This window comes from Tympanuchus pallidicinctus, unplaced genomic scaffold (assembly GCF_026119805.1).
Source record: "Tympanuchus pallidicinctus isolate F22 unplaced genomic scaffold, pur_lepc_1.0 scaffold10, whole genome shotgun sequence".
Classification (NCBI taxonomy): Eukaryota; Metazoa; Chordata; class Aves; order Galliformes; family Phasianidae; genus Tympanuchus; species Tympanuchus pallidicinctus.
In genome coordinates this window covers 11,880,393-11,902,970 of record NW_026294619.1, presented here as the reverse complement: position 1 = coordinate 11,902,970, position 22,578 = coordinate 11,880,393, and the positions used below count along the sequence as shown (strand labels likewise).

Below are 22,578 nucleotides of genomic sequence, written 5' to 3'. Positions count from 1 at the left end.
AAGGCTCAATTGTTTTTACAAAATAATCAGGTTTGCAGTACTTCTAATGCTATCAACAAATAAATATACAACATCCTGTCATCTACTTGACAGGAAATAAGTTTTGACTATCTAACCAAAAATCAAATTGCTTTAAAAGATTGCACTGCATGGAAGTGTTTGTCTCTACCACAGTCAGACTTTAAGCTTTGAGTGACATACTTTTAAAGCACGTATATAGACATTAAGATTTCAAAGATAATTGAAGAGCATAAAATAGATCTGAGAACGCCATCATTCATGCACTAAGCTTTTATGCCTGACCTGTTGAATAAGTGGTTTCATATTCAAGAGTGTATCTTCTTTTTCTTTTGTGACTATATGATCATCAAAATGGAGAAATTAAATGTTTTTTTTTCTGATTTCGCATTAAGAATAAGAAGTAAAAAGACTGCTTTTCTGTATTACTTTAGGAATTCTTTTGAATTTTTTAGAGTGCAAAAAATGAATTGAAGATGACACAGGGAATATTTTCCAGTATGTCTTTTCCTAGTCCATTACTCTTAGAACTTAAGCAGCTACAGAAAAAAAGAAAAAAAAAAATAAATTAACCTAACATTGTAATACTTTCATAAAAATAATTAAAGAAAACAAACCGACTGCTAAAACAATGTAAAAAGTAAAACCACTCATTTCTGCTATGGCTGAAAACAGTCTGTTTTGTAACTAGAGGAAGTCATGTGTAACACACATGAACGTGGAAAGAATTTGTGAGACTTCCAGTGACCTGAAATGAACACATCTGGGGCACGATGATTTGGCAGATACAGCATAGCATCGCTGCTGCTGGAAATTCAGTAGCATTCTTCAGCTGACTTAGTTCAAAGCACTGCTTTGAAGGGCTGCTTGAGACTTAAGTGTCTGTTAGATATCCCAAGGATGCAAGGGGAATGTCATTGAAGATAGCTGGAGTGCTGCCAGGGGACTTTGAAGGCAATGCCAAATATAGACTATATAATACTACATCCACAGTTACTTCAGAATGTGGGAACCTTTATATTTGAATGAGTATCACGAAGGTAAAGTTTGAAATATGCTTCATGCCATTTTTCTTAAAAAGTTTTTTTTCCTTCTCTTTTGCAATTCTGTCTGAAATATTTGAACCTAGAAAATGAGAGAAGGGTACAAATAGCATCATGACTGTGGAGATACATTACTCTTAAAGGAAAAACAGGGAATAATTTATAAGATCATCTTTGCTCATAAATTAAGCTTATTTGGGAGGGATAGCCAGTACAGATACATGTATCCAGGATATTCATCTATGATTTCGTGTGAACTGACTTGACTGGTAGAGCTCAGAGGATTGTGATCAATTGTGCAGAGTCCAGCTGGAGACCTGTATTTAGCAGCATTCCCCAGGGATCAGTACTGAGTCCAGTCTTGTTCAGTATCTTCATCAGCTATCTGGATGAAGGGATAGAGTCCACCCTCAGCAAGTTTACTGATGTTACCATGCTGGGAGGTGTGGCTGACATGCTAGAAGGCTGTGCTGCCATCCAGTGAGACCTGGACAGACTAGTGAGTTGGGTGGAGAGGAACCTGATGAACTTCAGTGAGAAGGAGTGCAGGATGCTGCACCTGTGGAGGAATAACCATATGCACTAGTACAGGCTGGGGATGACCTGCTGGAGAGGAGCTCTGCAGAGAAGGACCTGCATGTCCTGGTGGAACAACAGACTGGCCATGAGCCAGCAGTATGCCCTGGTGGACAAGAAGTTGAATAGTGTCCTGAGGTGTATTAAAAAGAGTGTGATCAGCAGGTCAATGGAGGTGATCCTCCTCCTCTAATCTGCCCTGGAGAGGCCACAGCACAAAGAATGCACTTTAAGCAACTCCTCTAGGAAACTCTCCTGCTCTTGCAAACCCATCATCTAAAGCCCCAACCAACATATGCAGTTTCATACAAATTTTCTGTTTTCACCTTTGTCTGAAGATTTTACCAGACATAATTAAAGCACCATGAAAGCACGCATGGAAGATCATCAACATAGCATTTTAAGTTCTACTAATGAAGCCTTCCAAACTGCATGTTTTACTAATCTAGTTTTCTATTAAAAAAATGTACTACAGTATGGTTACATGCTTGTTTGAAAGTCACAAAAAAGAGTGACAGAAAAAGAATGAACCAGTATGACTCTGCCACCTAGACCCAGATTTAATATACCTTTCTACATGCCATACAAGTCTTACAGAACATATAATTCAATTGTTCTCCCTTGCCCATAAGGGTCCCTGATTTTTAAGGGCCTCTACTTGTATCGTCAGTCAAAGACTAACTGGATCACCAGTGAATTCAGAAGTAAAGCTGGAGAAATGGAATACAGTGTCATCTGCAAAAGATGCAAGTAGGAAACTAGCTAGGAGGAATGAATACTGGAGAAAGACAGAAAATAGTTGTCTGTGGAGGACAGAACCAGAAACTCTAAATACTGAAAGTGAGTTTGTGAAGGACAGGTACTTTTACCACAGTGAGCAAATTTGAGTGATTCTCCCCTGAGTGAGTATTGTAGGAACTGCAGTTTGCTGAAAATGATTAAGGTCCGAAAGATTAATGATGTCTATGAAGCACAGAATGGATTGAATGGGTGGACTGGAGCAGTGTGACAATGAATTCTCCAGGAGCATAACGTGAACAGATGTGGCTAAAAGGACATATAGTCTTACAGAGTTGGTGGCAGAGCTTAAGAGGATCCAAAGATACACTGAGTTACCTGAGGGAGAAATGGCTAGCCTGAAGGCTAATGTTTCAGGAACACCAAAAAGGAAAAGCAAAAATTACACTGAGCAGCAAAAAAATAATTAACAGCAGAACTGGGGTTGCAGGAAAATGTGGATTGGAGACTATCATATAATTAGGGAGTGCACTGAAAAGTGCTAATGGATAGCTGGGCTGTGTGGGAAGATGACAAACATTGAGTGCATTAAAAGATGCATGCACATTAGAAATAATGTACGAGTTGGAAAGAAAAGGCAGCTAATAGGTTTTACACATATTTGCTCTCATTAAAATGACTTGTCATCAGAACTGTATCTAAATTCCAAAATATATCATCAGTAACTGATTTTTCCAAAATTCTAAATCACAGTCTTTCAAAATATGGCAATTTACAGCACATATTAAAACTACGACAACTAAACTGTCCTCATTTCTACTTCAGACTTGATAAATGCCTATCTTGCCGATCTGCAAGAAGCAAGCTTTCATCTTCAATAATGATAGAGTATTTGTGAAGTAAATGTAGTATCCTTAGTAGATTTAACAAACATTAGTTTAAGCTGTTGAATCTATGAATTGTTTTTGCCCAAATGCATTTTGTTACATGTATTTTTTCTTTACATATATTAAAGATGAGTGAGATTATAACAAAGACTAAATAAAGAATGAGATGGAAAGAATTGGTGTTCAAAGGAAGGGTGTTAGGATGATGTTGTGGTTTAATCCCAGCAGGAAGCTCAGTACCACACACTTTCTTCTTTACTCTCCTCAGCTGAGATGAAGGAGAGCAACAAGAAGGTAAAAGTGCAAGTACTCATGGGCTGAGACAAAAAGTTTACTAGGTAAGCAAAAGCTATGTTTACAAGCAGAGCATTTATTTGTTGCTTCCCATGGGCTCACAGGTGTACAGCCACTCCCAAGAAAGCAAGGCTCAGCACACACAGCAGTTTCTTGAGAAGACAAACACCATTGCTCTGAACGCCCTTCTCTTCCTCATTCTTTCTGCTTTTGTTGCTGAGCATGAGGACATGTAGTGGACGACATTCCTTTGGCCAGTCTGTGTCACTGTCTGGGCTGCATCCCTTCCCAGCTCCCAGTGCACTCCCAGCTCCTGGCTGGCAGGACAGTAAAGGAACAGGAGAGCCCTTGGCTCTCTGCAAGCGCTGCCATGCAACAGCTAAGCCTTCAGTGTGTTATCAACACTATTTTCATCAAAAATCCAAAACACAGTATCATACAAGCCTCTATGAAGAAAATTAACCCAGTCAAAACAACGACAGATGAAAGTTAAGAATATATCCACAAGCCTAGTTTTAAAAAAGAAAAAAGATAAAAGGAGATAATACCTACTATTGAACACAGATTTATTATACATATTTTATAAACCGTCATTTATCTAAGGCCTTTCTTTTCTTGCAAGAGCTACCTACCACGGTGTCTGAGCAATTTGAAAGTACTCTGCAAGTTGCTTTCCCTTGTTCACCTGTTCAAAGTCATTCTCAGCTTATGAATATAATACTGTCTCGTGGCAGGTTTTTCTACCCTCTATGTGAATGCAACCAATTATTGTTTAACGTTGTTTCCCACCAACAATAATGAATGCCTTGATGAGAATCTCAGTATGCTTTTTTGATTGTCCACAGTCCCTTCATTTCCTGTGCTTGCTCTCAATCAGAACAAGTGATTTAAATCTCATACTTAATTTAAAACAGATGAAGGGGGAATTTAAGATGTTTCATTCATGTAAACGCCAAATTTATAACAATGAATATTATCTTTTATATTGCTGTACAGCTTAATTTATTTCATCTAAGTGCAATAAAGCAGAGTAAGTACTGAGTGATCCTAATAGCCAAGAAGAATCAAATTAGGGAAGAAAAACCTGATATCTGAATTATAATGCATTAAGGTAAAATTACAGCTGAATTTGAGCATAATTTCATTCAATTTGACTTTGAGAATGCACTGTGTTTTCCAGGCTTAATTCAGAATTATACAGATAGAAAAGTATTTTGAAACGACAAAAGTCATGAAAGATTATTTGTTTTTATAGCTAAGGTATTATTAAATTACTATTTGTGTGACAACACTGTGTAAATAGCCAATATTCTAGCATACTGTGTACATTTTATTCTATAAATGTCAGAAATAAATCTGAGTTAGGAAACTGAAGCAAGCTGTAAAAGCATTTTAGCTGCTTTAAACAGAGAGCAGAAGAGGTGAGGATGTACATAAGAGGCATGATTTGAGACAGAAAGTATATAACTTTGCAATTTTCACTCAATTTCTCAAAGACTAGTCATGAGACATACCTTATATAATGTTTAAGAAATGTCCTTGGTCAAAGTAGTTTTGACCTAATAGGACTTTTTCATGGGAGAGGCACTATGCACACAACTGAAGGCTGGAATACTTTGTAGGGAGTTATAGGGAGAGAAGGAATTACTCTTTCTGTAAAATAAAAAAGGGAGGACATCAAATAGAAATAGTAAGACGATCCAAAAGGAGCTAAATATACACACACAAGCTGCTCTGAAAGTTATGTCTCCTATTTATTTTCATGGAAACTACAGCAGATACAAAAAGCACAATAACGCTTTTATTTGATAGAGAAATTCTCACCTACAAAAGCACTGTTTTTCAACACAGTAACTACCATTACGTGTGCATGTTCACCAGCAATGAACAAGAGTCTGCATGCCACTGGTTCACAGTTGCTGTGATGGCATCATTGCTATGGAAATGTGGCCCATGCAGTACATCTTTCTCTATGCTAATATCCATTGTTTGGTTCCATAAACATTCAGCAATCATCAATGAATGTCAATGGGTGCAATTTTTCCACAAGGAGGAATGCCATGCTGTCACACAGCAATAAAATGTAATGGAATACTGGTGGGAAGGTTCACTGTCTACTGCCATAGCACCAATTTCTGCCTCTGACATCATGTGCCAACATAATAAAGTAGGAGGCATTACTTTCAGAGCAGCCCTCATATAAATATATGTATGTGTATAAAAAATTTAGCAGCAAACAGAGAAGATTAAGACTCACACATATTAGCTGGTGACAAGATAAACAAGGCCCAGTCAAATGACAAAGTAATGAAGGAGACAAATTCCACCACAGAAAGTGGCAGGTATTTTCAATAGAAGTAAAATCTCACCTACAAAACCACACGTGCTTTTGGACGCACTTTTTCAAGAGCAGACAAATCAAAAAGGGAAGAAGAACAGGTAAAGGCAACAGTAACTGGAACACCAGCAAAGGAGCAAGTAGGTGCTATCTACTAGCAAATGCAGTTTATAAATACATTTTATAAACCATCCAATGGGAATGAGGAAACGTCAATTAATTAGACTGAAACTGACAACTAATCAATTCTTCATACAGAGTCAGGTGAGGCATCTGCTTGTTATAACAAACCTCCTTTCCAATCCTGTGTTCCTGTTACAGACACTCCATGCTGAGTGTAAACAGTCCTAGCACATATCACTAATGCAAATACTACCTTCTCTGTCGTGAGCAACAGAAAAACAAACAAACCAAAAAAACCAGTAACATTGCTTTTTTTTTTTTTTTCCTCTCATCCAGGGAAACTAAGCCTGTTGCTAAAGGATAAACAGACTCTTCCACTGTTGATTTCCTTTCCTAACTTCAAAGGTGTTGGCAACTCTTCTTATCCCACTTCCTTTTGGAACACAGTCACGAGCACTTAAATAATTCTTGAACTTCCTCCATAAAGCTACAACATAGATCTTTCTGAACGACTCCATTTATCTTTAACATAAGTCTCCAAAGGACATAACCCACATTATGGACTAATAGTCTGTAAAACTGAATTTTATGAACTGTAGCAGTTTTGAGCAATAAAAATTGAATCAATGAGCTCAAGTTCATGACATTTCTTCCCCATCCTACACTGGAATAAAACCTTTTATTTTCTCTACTAACACACTTTTAAAAACACCCAGAACTTCCTTGGAATGTACAAACCAATACACTTACACGTGTAATTTTTTTTTCTCCGAAACTAAACCCGAAATTTTGTAAATTGGAATATTCATGTAAGAGAGAGTCAGAAGAACTTGACTTTTAATCTTTTCTTCCTCCTTCCTACAGTCTTCTCTTCTTCCTTTTCAGAAATGTACTGTTCCATCTCAAAATTTGAAAAAAAAAGACAAAACAAAACAAAAAAAAACCCACTGCTGTTTCAGGAGGTTTAGTATTAAGTTTTATCATTTTACTTCAATGAATCACAAAATCATAGAATTGTAGGAGTTGGAAGGGACCTCTAAAATCCAACCCCTGCTGAACCAAGTTCCCTACAGTAGTTTGCAAATGAAAATCATCCTTACAACTGCATAAATATGTTTACCATTCCTTAGAGAACACTACTTCCATTAAGTTTACCAACAACAGTATTTTTTATTCATAAAATGTATAATATCAAGAGGGTGTCTTAAACACTTTCTATAGCTTTCACTTAGTTTAAATCAGATCAAAATCCTTTCAATGTGTTCCATATGGTAGCGACCCTGAAGCTCAAACATTGAAAGCAATTGTTTTCTGAATCACTATGACTTCAGCTTCAACAAGTACCAGGCAGTTCAAAGAATCAGGTTATTTGGGCAACGCATTCACTGAATTTGGAGTAATCGTATCTCATTTGGATATGAGATCACTGGATGTCAGAAAAGAAACAATCCCTTTGGTCAAAGAGTCAAGTATTCATGTAGCTAGCTTAAAATACATTAAATTAAAAAAAAACAACAACCAAAAAACCATTTTTTTGCACAGCCCTTAACTAAGTGGGCCCTTAACTGATGATTATTATGCAGAATTTGCCAATAGCAGGACATTTTTATTCTTTTTTAGATTAAGTATATAGAATCACAGAATCATAAAGTTTGGAAACACCATTAAAATTATCTTGTTCAATTATCAACCCATCCCGACCATGCCTACTGACCACGTCACTCAGTGCCACACATACATGCTTCTTGAGCACCTCCAGGGATGGTGACTCCATTACCTCCCTCGGCAGCCTGTGCTAAAACCTCACCGCCCTTTCTGAGAAGAATTTTTTCCTAATATTGCATGCTATAGTTAAGTAAAAATTTCCAACCGGAAACTGCTTTGGTAGTTGATCTGATCTGATCTGGAGGGGGAGAAAATTCTCATCTTCTCAGGTGGTTGCAATTGCTCTTACCCTGAGAATACGAACAAAACACACAAATTTGTCATCCTGCAGAGAGGTTTCTCATCAGAGACCTTATCAGAACACCTCACCAGACTTCAGTATTAATGTCAACATTTTTTAGGGGTAAAAAGGCAAAAGAAATTCCAAAAATTGAAAAGGGGAGAAAAAAATAAATACACATCCACTTAACTGCAATAACCCAGTAGAAATACGTCTGCTCCCCTAACTTTATTTTCCATTCCTGGGCTCTAATTTAGTTTTTAAACACTAATATTGGTACCATTCACATCCCATAACACCTGGTAAATGTCTGATTCTTAGACCTCTGCTGATCCTCTATGATGCAGCAAATCAGCTTCCACCATTTTCCTTTTTCTCTTTTGTGTAAACCAAACATTTCACTTTTGAACTACAACATAAATGAAATCAAGGACATGCTGACTGAACGCAGCTCCAGATAACTTACTTCAACCACTGCCATTTGTAAATGGTCACACAGTAAGGTTTTGGGGTATTTTGTTCTGCTTTGAAAATATTTTGCTCCTTGAGGATTTTTTCTTTCATTCCTACTTTCTAGGATATGCAATTAGATGCAATGGGAATCTTAGAATTCACTACAGTTATTGTTGGGCATAGCAAGACAATGGACAGAAATGTCCATTGCTAAAATTCAGGTTCTTTTATTGATGTATTTTGCTGAGTTGCAAAATACTTGAGGTTAAAGGAGACCTCCAGAGTACTTTGTTCAAGCAAGCCCTCCTAGGCTTTGCCCAAGACCCTGTCCAGGCAGTGTGTGAAGATCTCCTAGGAGGAGACCTCACATTCTCTCTGTGCAGCCTATGCTAGCACTCCATGAAGGAGTGTTCCTTTACGTTCAGATGATACCTTCTGTGTTCCAGGTTGTGCCCTTTGCCTCTTGTCCTGGCACTGACCACAACCAACAAGAGACTGATTCTGTTCCAGGTGCAGGATTCTGCACTTCTCCTTGTTGAATTTCGTGAGATTTCTGTCAGCCTATTTCTCCAGCCTATTAAGGGCCCTCTGGATGGCAGGACAGCCCTTTGGCCTATCAGCCATTTCTTCTGGCTTTTATGTCATCTGCAGTTTTGCTGAAGATGTCCTCTGCTGACAAGGAAGTCATCTTCTCAAATGGTAAAAGCCAGTTTTCAAACAAAACACTTTTCAAGTGCAGATAACAAAGAAACTTGCTCTTACAAACAAATGTATGGAGCAAGGCAAGGTGGAAAATCACTTCTTAAATGATTCTGGTGCAACTAAGCATTACGAAATTCAAAATTTCTCATAAAAATAAGTTAAAAAATAAATAGAAATAGTTTTCACATAAAATAAACTAGATTATCAAACATGCATCCCTCTAGGCTACAGCCTCACCAATCAGATGATCTGAGAGCAATCCAAGTTCTTGCACCTGGGCTGTGGCAACCCCGACTTATGAGCACAAACTGGGGGATGTAAGGATGAAAAATAGCCCTGCTGAAAAGGGCCTGGGGGTACTGGTGAATGACAAGCTGTACATGAACCAGCAATGTGCTCTTGCACCCCAGAAAGCCAACCACATACATCCTGCACTGCATCAAAAGAAGCTCCACTCTGCACTGATGAGACCTCACCTGGAGTACTGTGTTCAGAGGTAGAATTCTCAGTAGAGATGTGGACTTGTTAAAGTGTATCCAGAGAAGGGCCACAGAAATGATCCAAGGGATGGAACCCCTCTCCTACAAGGACAGACTGAGAGAGCTGGAGCTGTTCATCCCAGAGAAGACTCCAAGGAGGCCTGACAGCATCTTCTCAATATCCAAAGTGAGGGTGGAGGTGTAAGAAAGAAAAGTACAGATTTTTTGCAGGGTCTGTTGTGCCAGAACTAGGGGAAATGGTTTAAAACTGTAAGACAGGAGCTCTAGGCTGGATATGGATTTTCTAGGGAAAAAAAAATATCACAGTAAGAATAGTGAAATATTGAAACAGCTTGCCCAGACAGATGGTGGAAGCCTTATCCTTGGACACATTCAAGTTCAGGCTGCAAGGGGCTTTAATACTGTAATCTAGCTGTAGATGTCCCTGTTCATTGCAGGTGAGTTGGACTAGATGACTTTTAAGGGACCTTCCAACTCGAAAGGTTCTATGATCTATATGGTAATTTCATCATCATTTGTTCATTAACCTTTATAATGTATGTACCATAATACATCTGAAAAAAAGAGTAGAGGTAGAAATGCAAATCAGGAAGAAGACTGTTAGTAAATTTTAACATTCTCTGTGTGTAGTTCTAAATGTCAACATCTAATCAAGTCTAATCTATTATTGATTTTCTTTCCTGCTTTCAAAATGTCCATCTGTGTCACCAGTTTCAATCAGCTTTTATTTCTTGAGGCACCCCTCTCCAATATAAGATAAATCTATCAGACTACAGCTATTAAAAATTAGTTGCTAATTTTCCCTAGTATGTTAAAAATTCACTAGTGAAAGGCTTCAGGACATTATTTAAAACTACTCGTTACTACATTTGTAAGGAAAATGATTATTAGTAAAATGGACAGACTAAACATTACTATAACTTAAAAAAAAAAGCATATCATGAGAAAGTAAAAAAGGGGAAAAATAGTTATGAGAGTGATAGTGATCTCCATTCTAACCATGGCTATAACTCAGGTTACCTAAGTAACATTTTCAAACACACTTTTTTACCTTTCAAATATTTTGCATATTAAAATGTTCACTCCGAATTCAACATAGAATATTTAAATGTTTGAAATGCATTTCTGAGAAAACATTTCAAATAAAGCTGCTCAAATATTTCCAAGAGCAAGACAAGGGAAAATATGTTTTGCATTTTTAATTAACGAACACTAGTATTTCTGTCATTTGGAGTATCTTGATAGCAGTTCACTGATGTCCTTTGCTATAAGTTCACGTTTATCCAAGCTGAACTTGTTCATTATATTACACTGAAATTTTGGCACTGCCAAAGCTTATTTGTTCTTAATGCATTCCAAGTTTAACAGACTCTACATACCCATTTGACTGTGCTGACACACAAGCAACAGAGCAAACAAGCATACTGCAATCTAAGACAGAGAAGGTGCGCAAAAGGTTCTCTCCTTGTATCTCCTAGTTGCCAAATCAATAAGTGCAGCAAGCTTTCAGCAGTATTCTCATCCCAACAGACCTCAGAAAGACAAACATCCCAAGTCAAATGCAGCAAAGTGAGGAATGGAACAATGAAATAAAGGGAAATTGTGGGACATAAATCATCTAGAAGAATAAGATTAAGAAAAATAAAAAGAGAAGAAGAACAAGTAATGTTATTAGGAGCTAAAGAATGAGAGGTTGTAGTCATTGGAGCAGTTATGCAACCCAGAGAGGACAACTTCATTGTGTAACCTCTAAATGAATATACTTTTCTTCAAAATTCCTTTGTTGCTTAACACAACTTACTGGCAAAGTGCATGCTTTCATGTCTTATGCCTATGCCAGGTAAAATGGAGTCTCTCTTGCCTTAATTCAGATTTAGTAGAGGATTATTCTGTCAGTCTAAACAAACCAGCATTCTATGTGAATGATCAGTGAAGAGGAAGAAAGTAAAGATCTTCTGAAAATGTAAAAAAAAAAAAAAAAAAAAAAGGAAAAAAAAAAGGTCATAAAGGAAATTCATATTAATTATATTTTTACATTAATGGGATTAGCAATTCCCACATTTAGGAAAAGCCAGCATACAAGACACTAAGACTCATGGACTACATCAAAGATAGCTGGACTCTAGGACTGCAGGGGTCAAACTTGAACCAAGTGGATAAAGCCTCTGTTGCTGTGGGATTGATGTTTTGCCTTCAGGAAGACTGTTAAGACACACAGTGTGGCAAGAAAGTTTCAAATCTTTAATTCAATTCCTTTGCATTCAGCATTTTGACAAATTGCGTTTTGACAACTTTTTAACATAGGTTCAAAATGTTCCAAACAAAGAACTACTTAGTTATGTACAAGAAGAAAAAAAAAATGTAATGAATTTAGCTAAAGTATACATTGAAAGCTAAGGTGTCGTACCTACTTCTATCTCCATTTGTCTGTCAGATCCTGAGTGTATCACATAATAGAAGGTGTACAGTTGATCAATGAAAGTATCACATCTTCCTGATACTCAATTTAACACAAGAAACCTAAACTTCAGAAAAAGATAGCTCTCAGAGTAGTCAACAGAAGCTTTTTTATGAGCATATGAAAAACTGATTGCTTAGAATGTGCAGTGGGTGTCAAAAGCTGGCTACCTAAGATAAAAGTTTTGGCCTTTAATTCTTCTCCTCAATCCAGAGGCTGAAAGGAATATTGGGAAAAAAAATTGTTTTAAAGAGATTAAACACTGGAAAAACAACTCTGTATGTAGTATAATGTTTGCACAGGGACACGTATTAACAGCAGCAAGAAATGTTGACTCATTCATTCCAGCCATTAGCTTTCATTTTTCTTCTCTAAACAAGATGCCCCTTAGCTTTAGATAGCCTACAGAAAAAGGAGACATATGATAACACAATTATAGTCATCTTCATTAAGAGTAACCATTAATATGACATTAATAGTGGTGAGCAATTACTTGCACAACACTTAATGTATAGACTAATATATAGTTGTAACTATTTCCCTTTTCCCTATCTTAGTAAACAATTTTATCTCAACAGTAATTCTTACTTTGTTTTTTCAGTTTGCTCCCCCATCCCACTGGGAAGGGGGCAATGAGAGAACTGTGTGGTGCTCAGCACTTGTCGAGTTAAACCACAACACAGACGTTTCAGTGTATTTCTGAAATTAGGGAATAAAACTTTTTTTTTTCTGTTTTTTTTTTTAATTCGGAGGAAAAATATTTTTATGTCGTCTCTGCAGCAATTGGGTTTAGTTTTTCATTGCATATGAAAACAATCTGAGATCAAGTTTGGTTTAGAAGTTCATGTTTCTCCATTTCTAAATATTAACAGTACATATATTTATCTAAATAAAATGTTCCTCCAAGAACTAAAGTCCACTAAACTGAATGATTAAAACTAATATAATCCTCCTAGTAGTTATTCCTACTGCATCATTCTGGCGTGTAAACATTTAACAGTTTCAGCAATATAAACAAAACAGAGTGGAAACCCTACAGAAAGAATGCCTAGATCTCCTTTCACTTTTTTTTCCTACTATGTCCAAAATATATTTGGACATAATTTTCAATTTTAGCCAAAACATTTCTTTCATTTTATTTTAAATCAGCAATTTTTATTTTAAATCAGCAGTTGGAATGCATTGGGAGAACTGGATTGGTACATATCAGAGAGTTAATCACTTGTACCAAGATTAAAATGCTAGTGCATTATTTTACAGAATGCATTCTAATTCACTCTTTTATTCCTTTATTTTAAACTAAGAAATATCCAGCAGCCAGAAAATGGAAATTATAGCAGCAAGTACACTCTAACCAAGGGTCCTTAGCCTCAATTATACTGTTTGCTATATGTGACTTTTCCCCTTTTGTCCTAGGAGCAGAAGCCATTAAGTGGATTGAAGCTGTGAAACTCCCAGTAAATCTACCTTTTGCTATGTTCTCATTCTATGTATGTATCTTCAGAGGAGCTTGTTACAAATGGTGCTTCTGCCCATCCTTCTTTTTGCATAGAATCGACACAGCTATGATTTTATTCTAAGCTTAATCTTCTACAATTTCAATGAAGGAATGCTGTATCACAAATGCAGTTAACATGTCTGCATATTAAAACATTCTAGATTGCTTCGGTTGTATTAGCACTTTTCACTTAAGCACCACCTATGGTATCCAAGGAAGAGTAGCACTGACCCATGAGGAGCAGGTGTGCATCTGGTCATCATTAATCTGGTGTTAGTCTTCTTGGAGAAACCATCAGCAAAGAGTAGACACCTTCAAAAACTGTCTGGAATTCAGTCAGCTCAGAATAAATAAAACTAATAAATCTACCTAAACGCAGACCAAAAATTTTTAGTAAAGAGTATAACATGTTTAAATTCTTGTTTCTTTAATGACTTGAAGTAGAATCTCTCCCAACACAACATATAGCCTGGTTTTCTGACTAGAAGTAGATATACCTGCTAATGACCAATTACATTTTTATTTTCTTGCTTCTCTTACTTTACTGCATCCATAAGGTGGAAGGAGCAGGGAAAAGTGAGCACTAGAAAACAGATAGATAGAATTTTAATGGTTAGCTGTCAAATGTCAAATATAAAACCACTATTGAACTTCACTAAATATGTATTGTTCACACAATGTCTGTTTATAATCAGAAATTTTAAAGTAACCATCAAAACTGAAATGAGATTAAGTACTAAGCATTCTGCTACTAACAAATTGATTAGAGAATTACGGAGCTTGATAAGCATAATTAGAATATATTACCTAACATTTCTAGTGAGAAACCTTAACATGTGTTTTTTGACTCACGTAATTAGCGAGCTCACTATAATCCACTTGCAAAAGTGAAGGCTCACTCCAAGTTCATCAGATCCAGATTCAGTTTAGAATTACAAGTGCACACAGTTAGCCTGACAAGGGAGGCAGTGGGAGAGGCTGCTGGAAAGGGAAGGAGAGTGAAAGGAGAGAAGAGGAAAACCTTTTCTATGTTTCTGATGCTGGGACTGTTTTGGGCTAGATGGCAAAATGAGCAAATAAGAAGAGACCAGTCCCGGTCATACATTACTAAGCAGTATGTGACCAGGTGAGCAAATGAAGCACAGCCTTCTCTGGTATAGAATACAAAGCAAGAACAGTAATTTTTCATCACAATTTCAGTTGTGCTCCTTCTTTGCATTAAAATCACAGTAACACAGAACTTTCGCACAGCGGAGAAAGTATTTGTCCCTCTTTTCTGGGACAGAAGTATTTGTCAGGGGGAGTGTGAGAGTGAGGAAGAAAGATGTGAAGACTTTGGGATTAAAAACAAGTTTTGTGATACACTACTCTTTACAGGGAAACATTCAGACCTGAAGTACCTTAGCTTCGATTCGCCAAGTTTCAAGCTTGTGCTTGATGTTCATACATGTATTCTACACTATATTATCACTATCATTTTGTAAAAAACAAAATGTTTCTGTGGCTTTGAATCAAGATTTCAGAATTCATAAATGTGAATTTTGTGTTTTTATAACTAGAGACAAAATACTTTCAAAATCCTAAGATCATTCTACAGAAAGGAAGTTTGGTTTTTTTTTTTAACCTAATATAATCTTCTCATGAAATATTTTTAAAGATATTTTACAAAACTGACTCTACTAGATTGTCAAAAGAAACAGCAGCAATATTGCAGTGCTTTTTAATCTGGTCCCAATTTAAAGACAAAAGACCCTATTACCTTAAAAACAATGACAACTGTTGGGGCTTTATGTATATAGAATGCAATTAGATTTTAAAAAGCCCGACATATAAACCTGTGGTTCCTGCTAGCTTAAAATTTCAGGTACCATGAAACAACTGTTTCAAGAGAAGGCAACTGTTTTCACAGTATCACCAACTGGGAGGAAAAACACCTGTGCATTGATTGCATGAGTGGTGTTTCTTTATTATATATAAAAGCATCTAAAGCATAATAAAAATGCCTGCATCGATTGAAAATAATAAACCTCTGATGATTAAATCATCAATATTATCACGGTGCTCAGTATTTTTGTTTTCTTATGGGATGGTAGAATTTAGTCCAAATCCAGAGATCTTAATAAGTGCTGGAAATGCTAACATACTGATATTTTACATTGTGTCAGTGAGACTATTCAGTATAATTTTTCCAACTGACTAGGAAAATGTTTTTGTTTTTGTTTTTTTCAATGTGACTGATGAGCTTCAGATACCCAAATAAAATAGACACTTGATTTAAAGCCAACTTAGCCTCAAAGCTGTGTTCTCCAGCAAGTTAAACGTTGTACTTGCATTATAAATGGATGCTGCATTAATTGAAGAGTTCTCCTTAATGCCTTTATTTTAAACAGACTTATTCTTAGACATGGGAAAGCACAAGTCTACCTACAGACATACATACACACACACAAGAAAAGGTCTCACAAAAGCAATAACGAAAGCATCACTGGAACTAGTATAAGGATTGATGGAATAAGAGGTAGACTGGAAAGCTATCTAGAGAGGTTAAAAGAGAAACGAGCCAGCTGAAGGTAATTTCAGTGTTAAATTTTAGGGGCTTTTGTATGGTATGGTCTGGAAATATTCTGGCATCATTATAATAGAAGATGGACTGATGATTATTTTGAGGAACAAATATTGAAATGAAAAAAGTATTTGCAAATTAAGTATATTAAACAAACACAGGTGTTCAGGTTACTAAAAAGTCATACAAATCTATTCAAGAATTGAAACAAACATTACTAAAATGTTCAGAATTTTAAGAAATTGTCACAAAGTTGACAAAGGCAAAAGCCATGAGAAAAAAAAAAGTATCATTCAGAAATTAAAAAGCAACCTAAGAAAAAAGTCTGAGAAATATTTTTTTCATAGAGTTAAATAAGTTAATTTGTGCAGATCATTGTACAAAAAGAAATCCTGCAAAAAACCCTATGTTTTTATTATGCAAGAGAAATCTTCACTACTAGTTCTCGGTTCTGACACTCCACTATGAAGACTGGTGTACCATTTACAAGTTCAAAAATGGTTTCTGAAGATGCCTTGTTCACAACTGATATCTTTCTTTGACCTCTTCCACATGATACGTGGTTTCCTGATAACAGAGCATAATGCATTTGGCATTATTTATGCCAAATAATTTCTTTCCCTACTTCTGTATTTCTGTACTGTTCACCCTTCTATCTCCGTATCGTGCATTTCCGCACTAAAGGGCACAGCAAACAAAAGGCCAGCCTCTTCTTTATGTCAATGTCAAGGCAGAGTAAGCGACCCTAATGGAGACGTTCCATTTTACACATCCAGCTGAATGAAGGAAATATCCTAACTGTGCTATATTTGGATCCAAGAATAATACAGTATTTCTCAAACAGCATATGTATATCAGCTTCTAAATATAGGTGATTAGTTAAAAGAGACTGTAATCAAATTAGGCTTCTAATTTTACAAAATGCACTGAATATTAATGCACTGTACATCTTACTGACAAAACATCTACTTAACTGACTTCTCTAAAATTCACCGTTGAGAAGTCTGACATCAGATACCCAGGAGGGCCCTCAGAGTTTGTAACGAATTATTTAGATCTAAAATATGTACCTGGAAATCGAGGAGGAGTTTTCCATAGGAATATAACTGAATTTCTTGCAAACTCCTTCCTTCTTTCATTTGAAAACTATTTGATGTGCCAAAAAACAAAGTTTTATGTTGAAACACTGACAGTTAAATTCATAAGGAAGTAAGAATGGTCATTCTGGATCAAACCTGAAGTACAGCTACTCTGATTTTGAGGTCCAGATGGAGAACAACCAGCAGCAGATCCTTTGGAAAGAATTTAGAATAGGAAGCAAATACAGAGCAGTCACCATCTCCACCATCACCACTAACATGTTAGTGTTACACTGGTTTCTAGGAACTGCACTGGTATGTTTCCTAACATAAGCATGACACCCGCTGAAACTGAAAACACTGATCTCCATGAATAAATCAGGAGAGATGGAGAAAACACTGCTCACTAACCATCAGCAGTTCTCTTCAGCCTATATTTCCATAATTCCTTCCAGCATTTAGCTTCCTTTCTTAACAGGGCCAAGCTGTGTAATTCTGGAAATATTTCAGTTCCTCTGAGGTGTTTTCACACCCCAAATTACATGAGAATTAAAGAACAAAATTACAGAAGAAAGTAAGATCTTTACTGACAGTTGAGCTATACTTTTTTCTTTTTCAAATTTATTTCCATACTAATCATCCTAAACTGCTCAAAATAACAAAATATCCAAACAGCAGTTAATACTGCTAAATACAAAGCCATGAACGTATCATGAAGCACTAACTTCAATTCTGTTCACTTCAGGTATCTCAGATATTTAAGGCATCCAAATCTAGGCTTTTGGGTAAAAAAGTCATTTTGTGCATATCTACATCTGTGGAGGTTCCTGAGTCATCCTTATCACTGAAAAACAAATAGGGTAGAAGTAATTAAAAAAAAAAAATATCTTAATAGAGCGGGGCAAATTTTGTGTTTTCCATACATACTTAAAAGAGAACTAAACTTCTACTGCAATAGCTTTTCTTTTTTGGTCTAATTGTGTAAATGATCACAAAGAACACCAGCTGGACAACTAAAGCAGAATCTGCCACAGTGAGTACAATGCAGGCAGCAGGACAGCCTACTTCCCAACACCTGCATTTCTCAAAGGATGAGGCATCCTCTAACAGTAAAACATCAGTAAAACAGCATCTGTGTCATTCAGAGGAAAGTTCAGCCTCTACCCTCAGCCCTGGTTTCTTTAAATTGCAAGAAATTTCTGAGTACTGAATTCAAAAAGAATCTCTGTGATAGACTGTACTTACTTAAAAATAAATATACGGATAAATACAGGCCAACATCTTTGAACTGATGAAGAACTCAAGGTCACTAGTGAACTGTCTCAGATTTTAATATGTGAATCACAAGGCTCTATTACATACTTTAAGCTACCCAATTTACAGCAGGCATAATCAATGCGAAAACAGATGCTATATCAATTTTGGAATTGATGCTTGACATTATTTCTTAACTTTTTTTTTTGTTTTCTTTGTTGTTTTTTTTTCCAGGAGGAAATGAATATTTTTGCCTTTTAGAAGGAAGCATAAGAAACGAACCTTGCATAACCTAGCAAGATATAGTGACACCTGGTAGCTGAAAAAGCATACAACTTCCTTTTATAGTTCACTGGTAGACATGATGAAGTATGCAAGCCCTATAGTTTATTTCAGAAACCAATTGTCTGGTGAAAGATAACAGCAACTATAGTTTCCAAGAAACTGGTATGCAAACATTCTTTCTGGTTAACATACGTGGAACACTTACATGCATGCTTAGCAAAGGACAGCATCATACTATTAAGTGATGCTATCTCTATCCTAACAACTCTATCCTTACACGAAGATCACATTTCTGAGGCTCTTATTTGTATCTTCAGGTCTGAGACTATTTGCTCAATCCAGCATGTTCTAGCAATCAAACCAACCAACAACTCAGGCTGAAATCTTGCAATAATACAACCAGTTTGTAACCAGATGTCACACTCAATCAAAATTTAGATGAACACGCATGCACTCAACCCACACTATTAATTGAGCTTTTTTGTTTTGAGCAGTTCAGTTTCAGACTGCAGTGATACAGGCTCCTACGCAGCTTCATGGCCTTGCTTACCTACAGGATTTTTCTTAACAGTAAAATCTAGTTCTTGGCATGCTCATTATTTGTTTTTTGAACTTATCACTCCATTAAGATGAATGAGTAAGCTCACTTCTATGTCAATAGTATTGTTTCTGTCTGGCTTGCTACAGATACTGTAAGACACCATGAATTGATTTACTGGTTGAAGAAAGACAACCTGAGAGTCTTGGAACTATATCAAAACAAATATCTTTTTTGTTCACAGAAAACAAACAAAAAGATAAATTCCAGCATGGTTATTTATAAGACTGAAGTGCATTAATTCTCTGAAAATCCCTGCTTAGTAACAGAAAATAAATCATTAAGAATGAAGAGGAAGGGCTTTCTGTTTACCAGACTGGATTAATAAGCTTATTCCGCTTCCACATTTTTCCCCCATCAAACAATCCGAGCAAAATCTTCCTTTGCAAGTTTGTATTGGTGCTGGTATGCTTGTAAATACAAAACAGAAGGCCAAACATTTTGGATAGTAAAGCTACGCTGTTATAATGACTATAACTACTATTAGTGAAAAGCCAACCAATTAACGCAAACATGTTTCCAAGACACAGCATCTGAAATATCACCTTATGAAAGTTTAAGAATTTATTTTTTTTTTTCCTCATCCAACAGCACAAGATTTCAAAATATTCTTCATAGCTGAGATTCTAAACATTAGTCAGTGGCATTTTAAACTTACACGCTACGTAATGTGCAACTGCTTCACTGTACTTATTTTCTTTTATTCAATTTCTGGCTTCACAGAAAGTCATCAATAAGAGTTTAACATTATGTTTATTGCTGGCATCTTTAAATGGGTGAAAATCCAGTATATCTCCAGTTCATGTGTTTGGTTGAGTTAGACTAATTAGAAGTCTATGTAAAATGGCAAAACCAAAGACAAGAGATCTTTCTCTTTATTAGAGGTTTCAAAACAAAGAGCAGAAAGAGAAGTTATTCAGAAGTTAAGAAATTTATCAGTACTCTGTGCACCCACTGTCTCAATACCTGAACTTGTTGGGAAAAGTTATGTCAACATCAAAAATCCACTCCAACCTTGATAGACTTTTCTCTGGGCGAATGGGCAATAATTTTCCTCCATTTAACTGCTTTTTTAAATTATTACTAAGTTAATCCCAGGAATATTGAGTATTAATTTAGTATTTTACATTAAAATATCTTAATCCAACTTGCACTATTTAATAAAAATTCTTTACTGTTGTCGTGTAGAATGTCTCAATTATTCTATAGCACACATGAATTCTTTCAAGAGCATCCCTGTGTCTTGTTAGGTCTTGTGGTAATGTGGCAGACGTTAGTAAGCACTAATGAGAATGACATAAAAGAACTGCGTTGTGCTGCTATGAGAATCTGATGTTGTCTAAAACACGAGTAAGGACAAAAAGCAATAGAGCATTAACATGATTATATGTTATCCATTTACAGACTGGAATTATCCATCACATTCAGTGCAGAAGAGGTAACGCAATAGTATTCCTTGGAACGTCCCTACCATATCTGATCCTGATTGCTGAAGGGTTTAGTGCCTGAACTATCACATCTTCCTGCTTTCCCAGTGTTTTATTCACTCTTTTTACTGTTATCCATGTAAATATAACGAACACAGAAAAAAGAATGTAAAAGCGAAGCGTGAAAATAAATAAACTACAAATTTGGTAGTACTCCACAAGTAAAAAGCTGTTTGCTCATTACTTTCCAACACAGCCATATTCAGCACTTCTTTCAAGAATAATAGGTAACATAATTTCCGCTAGAAGCAGCATTTAGAGCTGCCCTTCAGCTCCTGCATTTTCACTCACATCCCAGTAAAACCCCTGACTGGGAAAGGTAAATTGTACAAAAGCAAATTGTAAAAAATAAATAAATAAATAAATAAAATTAAACAAACAAAAAGTAGGAAGGACTCTGAACGCAGAAATAGATGCATCCTACCTCCTCCACAACTAAGTAGAGAGATGTATAATAAATAAACAGTTATGGAAGTGCTTTGCTCTATCCAGATGTTCAATAACATAGAACACAATGTTTCACAACCGTTGACTTTTTTTTCCAGCTCTTCCTAACAACATTTGATACCATCTGAGTGTGCCGCTCATTTTAATCTTCATTTCTATAAGTAGGGTGCTTCCCTTTCCAACCCAGGGGCACACTGCTTCAGCACGTACATTACAACCTAAGCAATTCAACAACCGTCTTCAGCTGGACCTGATGAGCACGCACCTGTGACAAAGGCTCTAAATGAGGATTTTTTCGAGCAGCCAAAGCAGGTGTTAAGGGCAACCATGTCTCTTAACGTGAGCAACGCACCCTAAAGCCATCTCAGCACGAGCCAGCTTTATCCCTCAGCAATCCCATTTCACATAGCGGGATGCCACCGCTCTGTCTCAGCGGGGATAACTTTCAGTCCGCCGCAAGTTCGGCCGCTCTGGAGGGCAGCGCACGGCCGCGGCCCCGCTCGTTTCCGCGCTTCGCTCCCACCCGCACCCAACTTTCACGGGCCGCCCCCAGCGGATGCCGCCGGACAAAACCCCGCCGGGCGGCTCCCAGCCGCAGCGCCCGCCCCGCTCCTCCGAGCCGTCGATCCCGCCGCCCGGCGGGGTCCGAAGCCCCCCTCCCCACAGCCCCGCGCCCGCCGGAAAGTTGCGGCCCCGCGGCCGCCCTCACCTTGGTTGGAGGCGCCGTGTCCGCCGGCTGCGGGGCGCGCCGTCAGCAGGGGGAGGAAGAGGCCGAATCTCCAGAGCAGCCCCCGCGCGTCGCAACACCCCATGGCTGGGGCCCACCGAGCGCCCCGCGTCCTCCTTCAGGCCGGCGGGGAACGCCGCGGCGCGACCCCCGCCCGCCTCCCGCGGCCCCGCCGGGGTCCGGGGCGCGCCGCGTTGCCTGCGTTGCCGCCGGGGGCTGCCCGGGCCGGGGCGGGCGCATCCACCGGCGACGTCCCGGGGCACGGCGGCGGAATGAGGGAGAGCGGGCAGACGGCGAGGGGTGCGGGAGCCCCGTGCCGCACAGCCGCGAGGGGCGGCGGCGCTGGCGAGGGGGAGAGCTTCGGCAACTTCGGGCTGAGCCCCGCTGCTGGGCGGCCCTTCAGCCCCGTAGAGGCGCCGCCGGCATCTCCGGCAGCCTCCTCCGCCGTCCGCGCCTCATCCCCGGCCGGACGCAGCGCCGAGGGGCTTCAGTATCCCATAGCGGAGGAGGGTCCTGCCCCGCCGCCGGGCTGCTCGGCTGCAGGCGGGGTGGCGAGCGGGGCTGG

The 22,578-nt window shown here is 37.9% G+C and overlaps 1 protein-coding gene across 5 annotated transcripts in view; it reads right to left on the bottom strand.

The window, feature by feature from the left end:
- Positions 1-22,172, bottom strand: part of EPHA6 (EPH receptor A6) — a 496,053-nt gene extending 473,881 nt beyond the window's left edge. For 4 of the 5 annotated variants that reach the window (XM_052703498.1, XM_052703517.1, XM_052703508.1 and 1 more), the window contains exon 1: positions 21,996-22,171. In XM_052703498.1, the coding sequence (XP_052559458.1) occupies positions 21,996-22,098 (103 nt within the window). In that variant the 5' untranslated portion in view covers positions 22,099-22,171. Of the gene's footprint in view, positions 1-21,995 lie in introns of all 5 variants that reach the window. The other variant, XM_052703538.1, reaches the window with a different exon arrangement.
- Between the last annotated feature and the right edge of the window lie 406 nt (positions 22,173-22,578).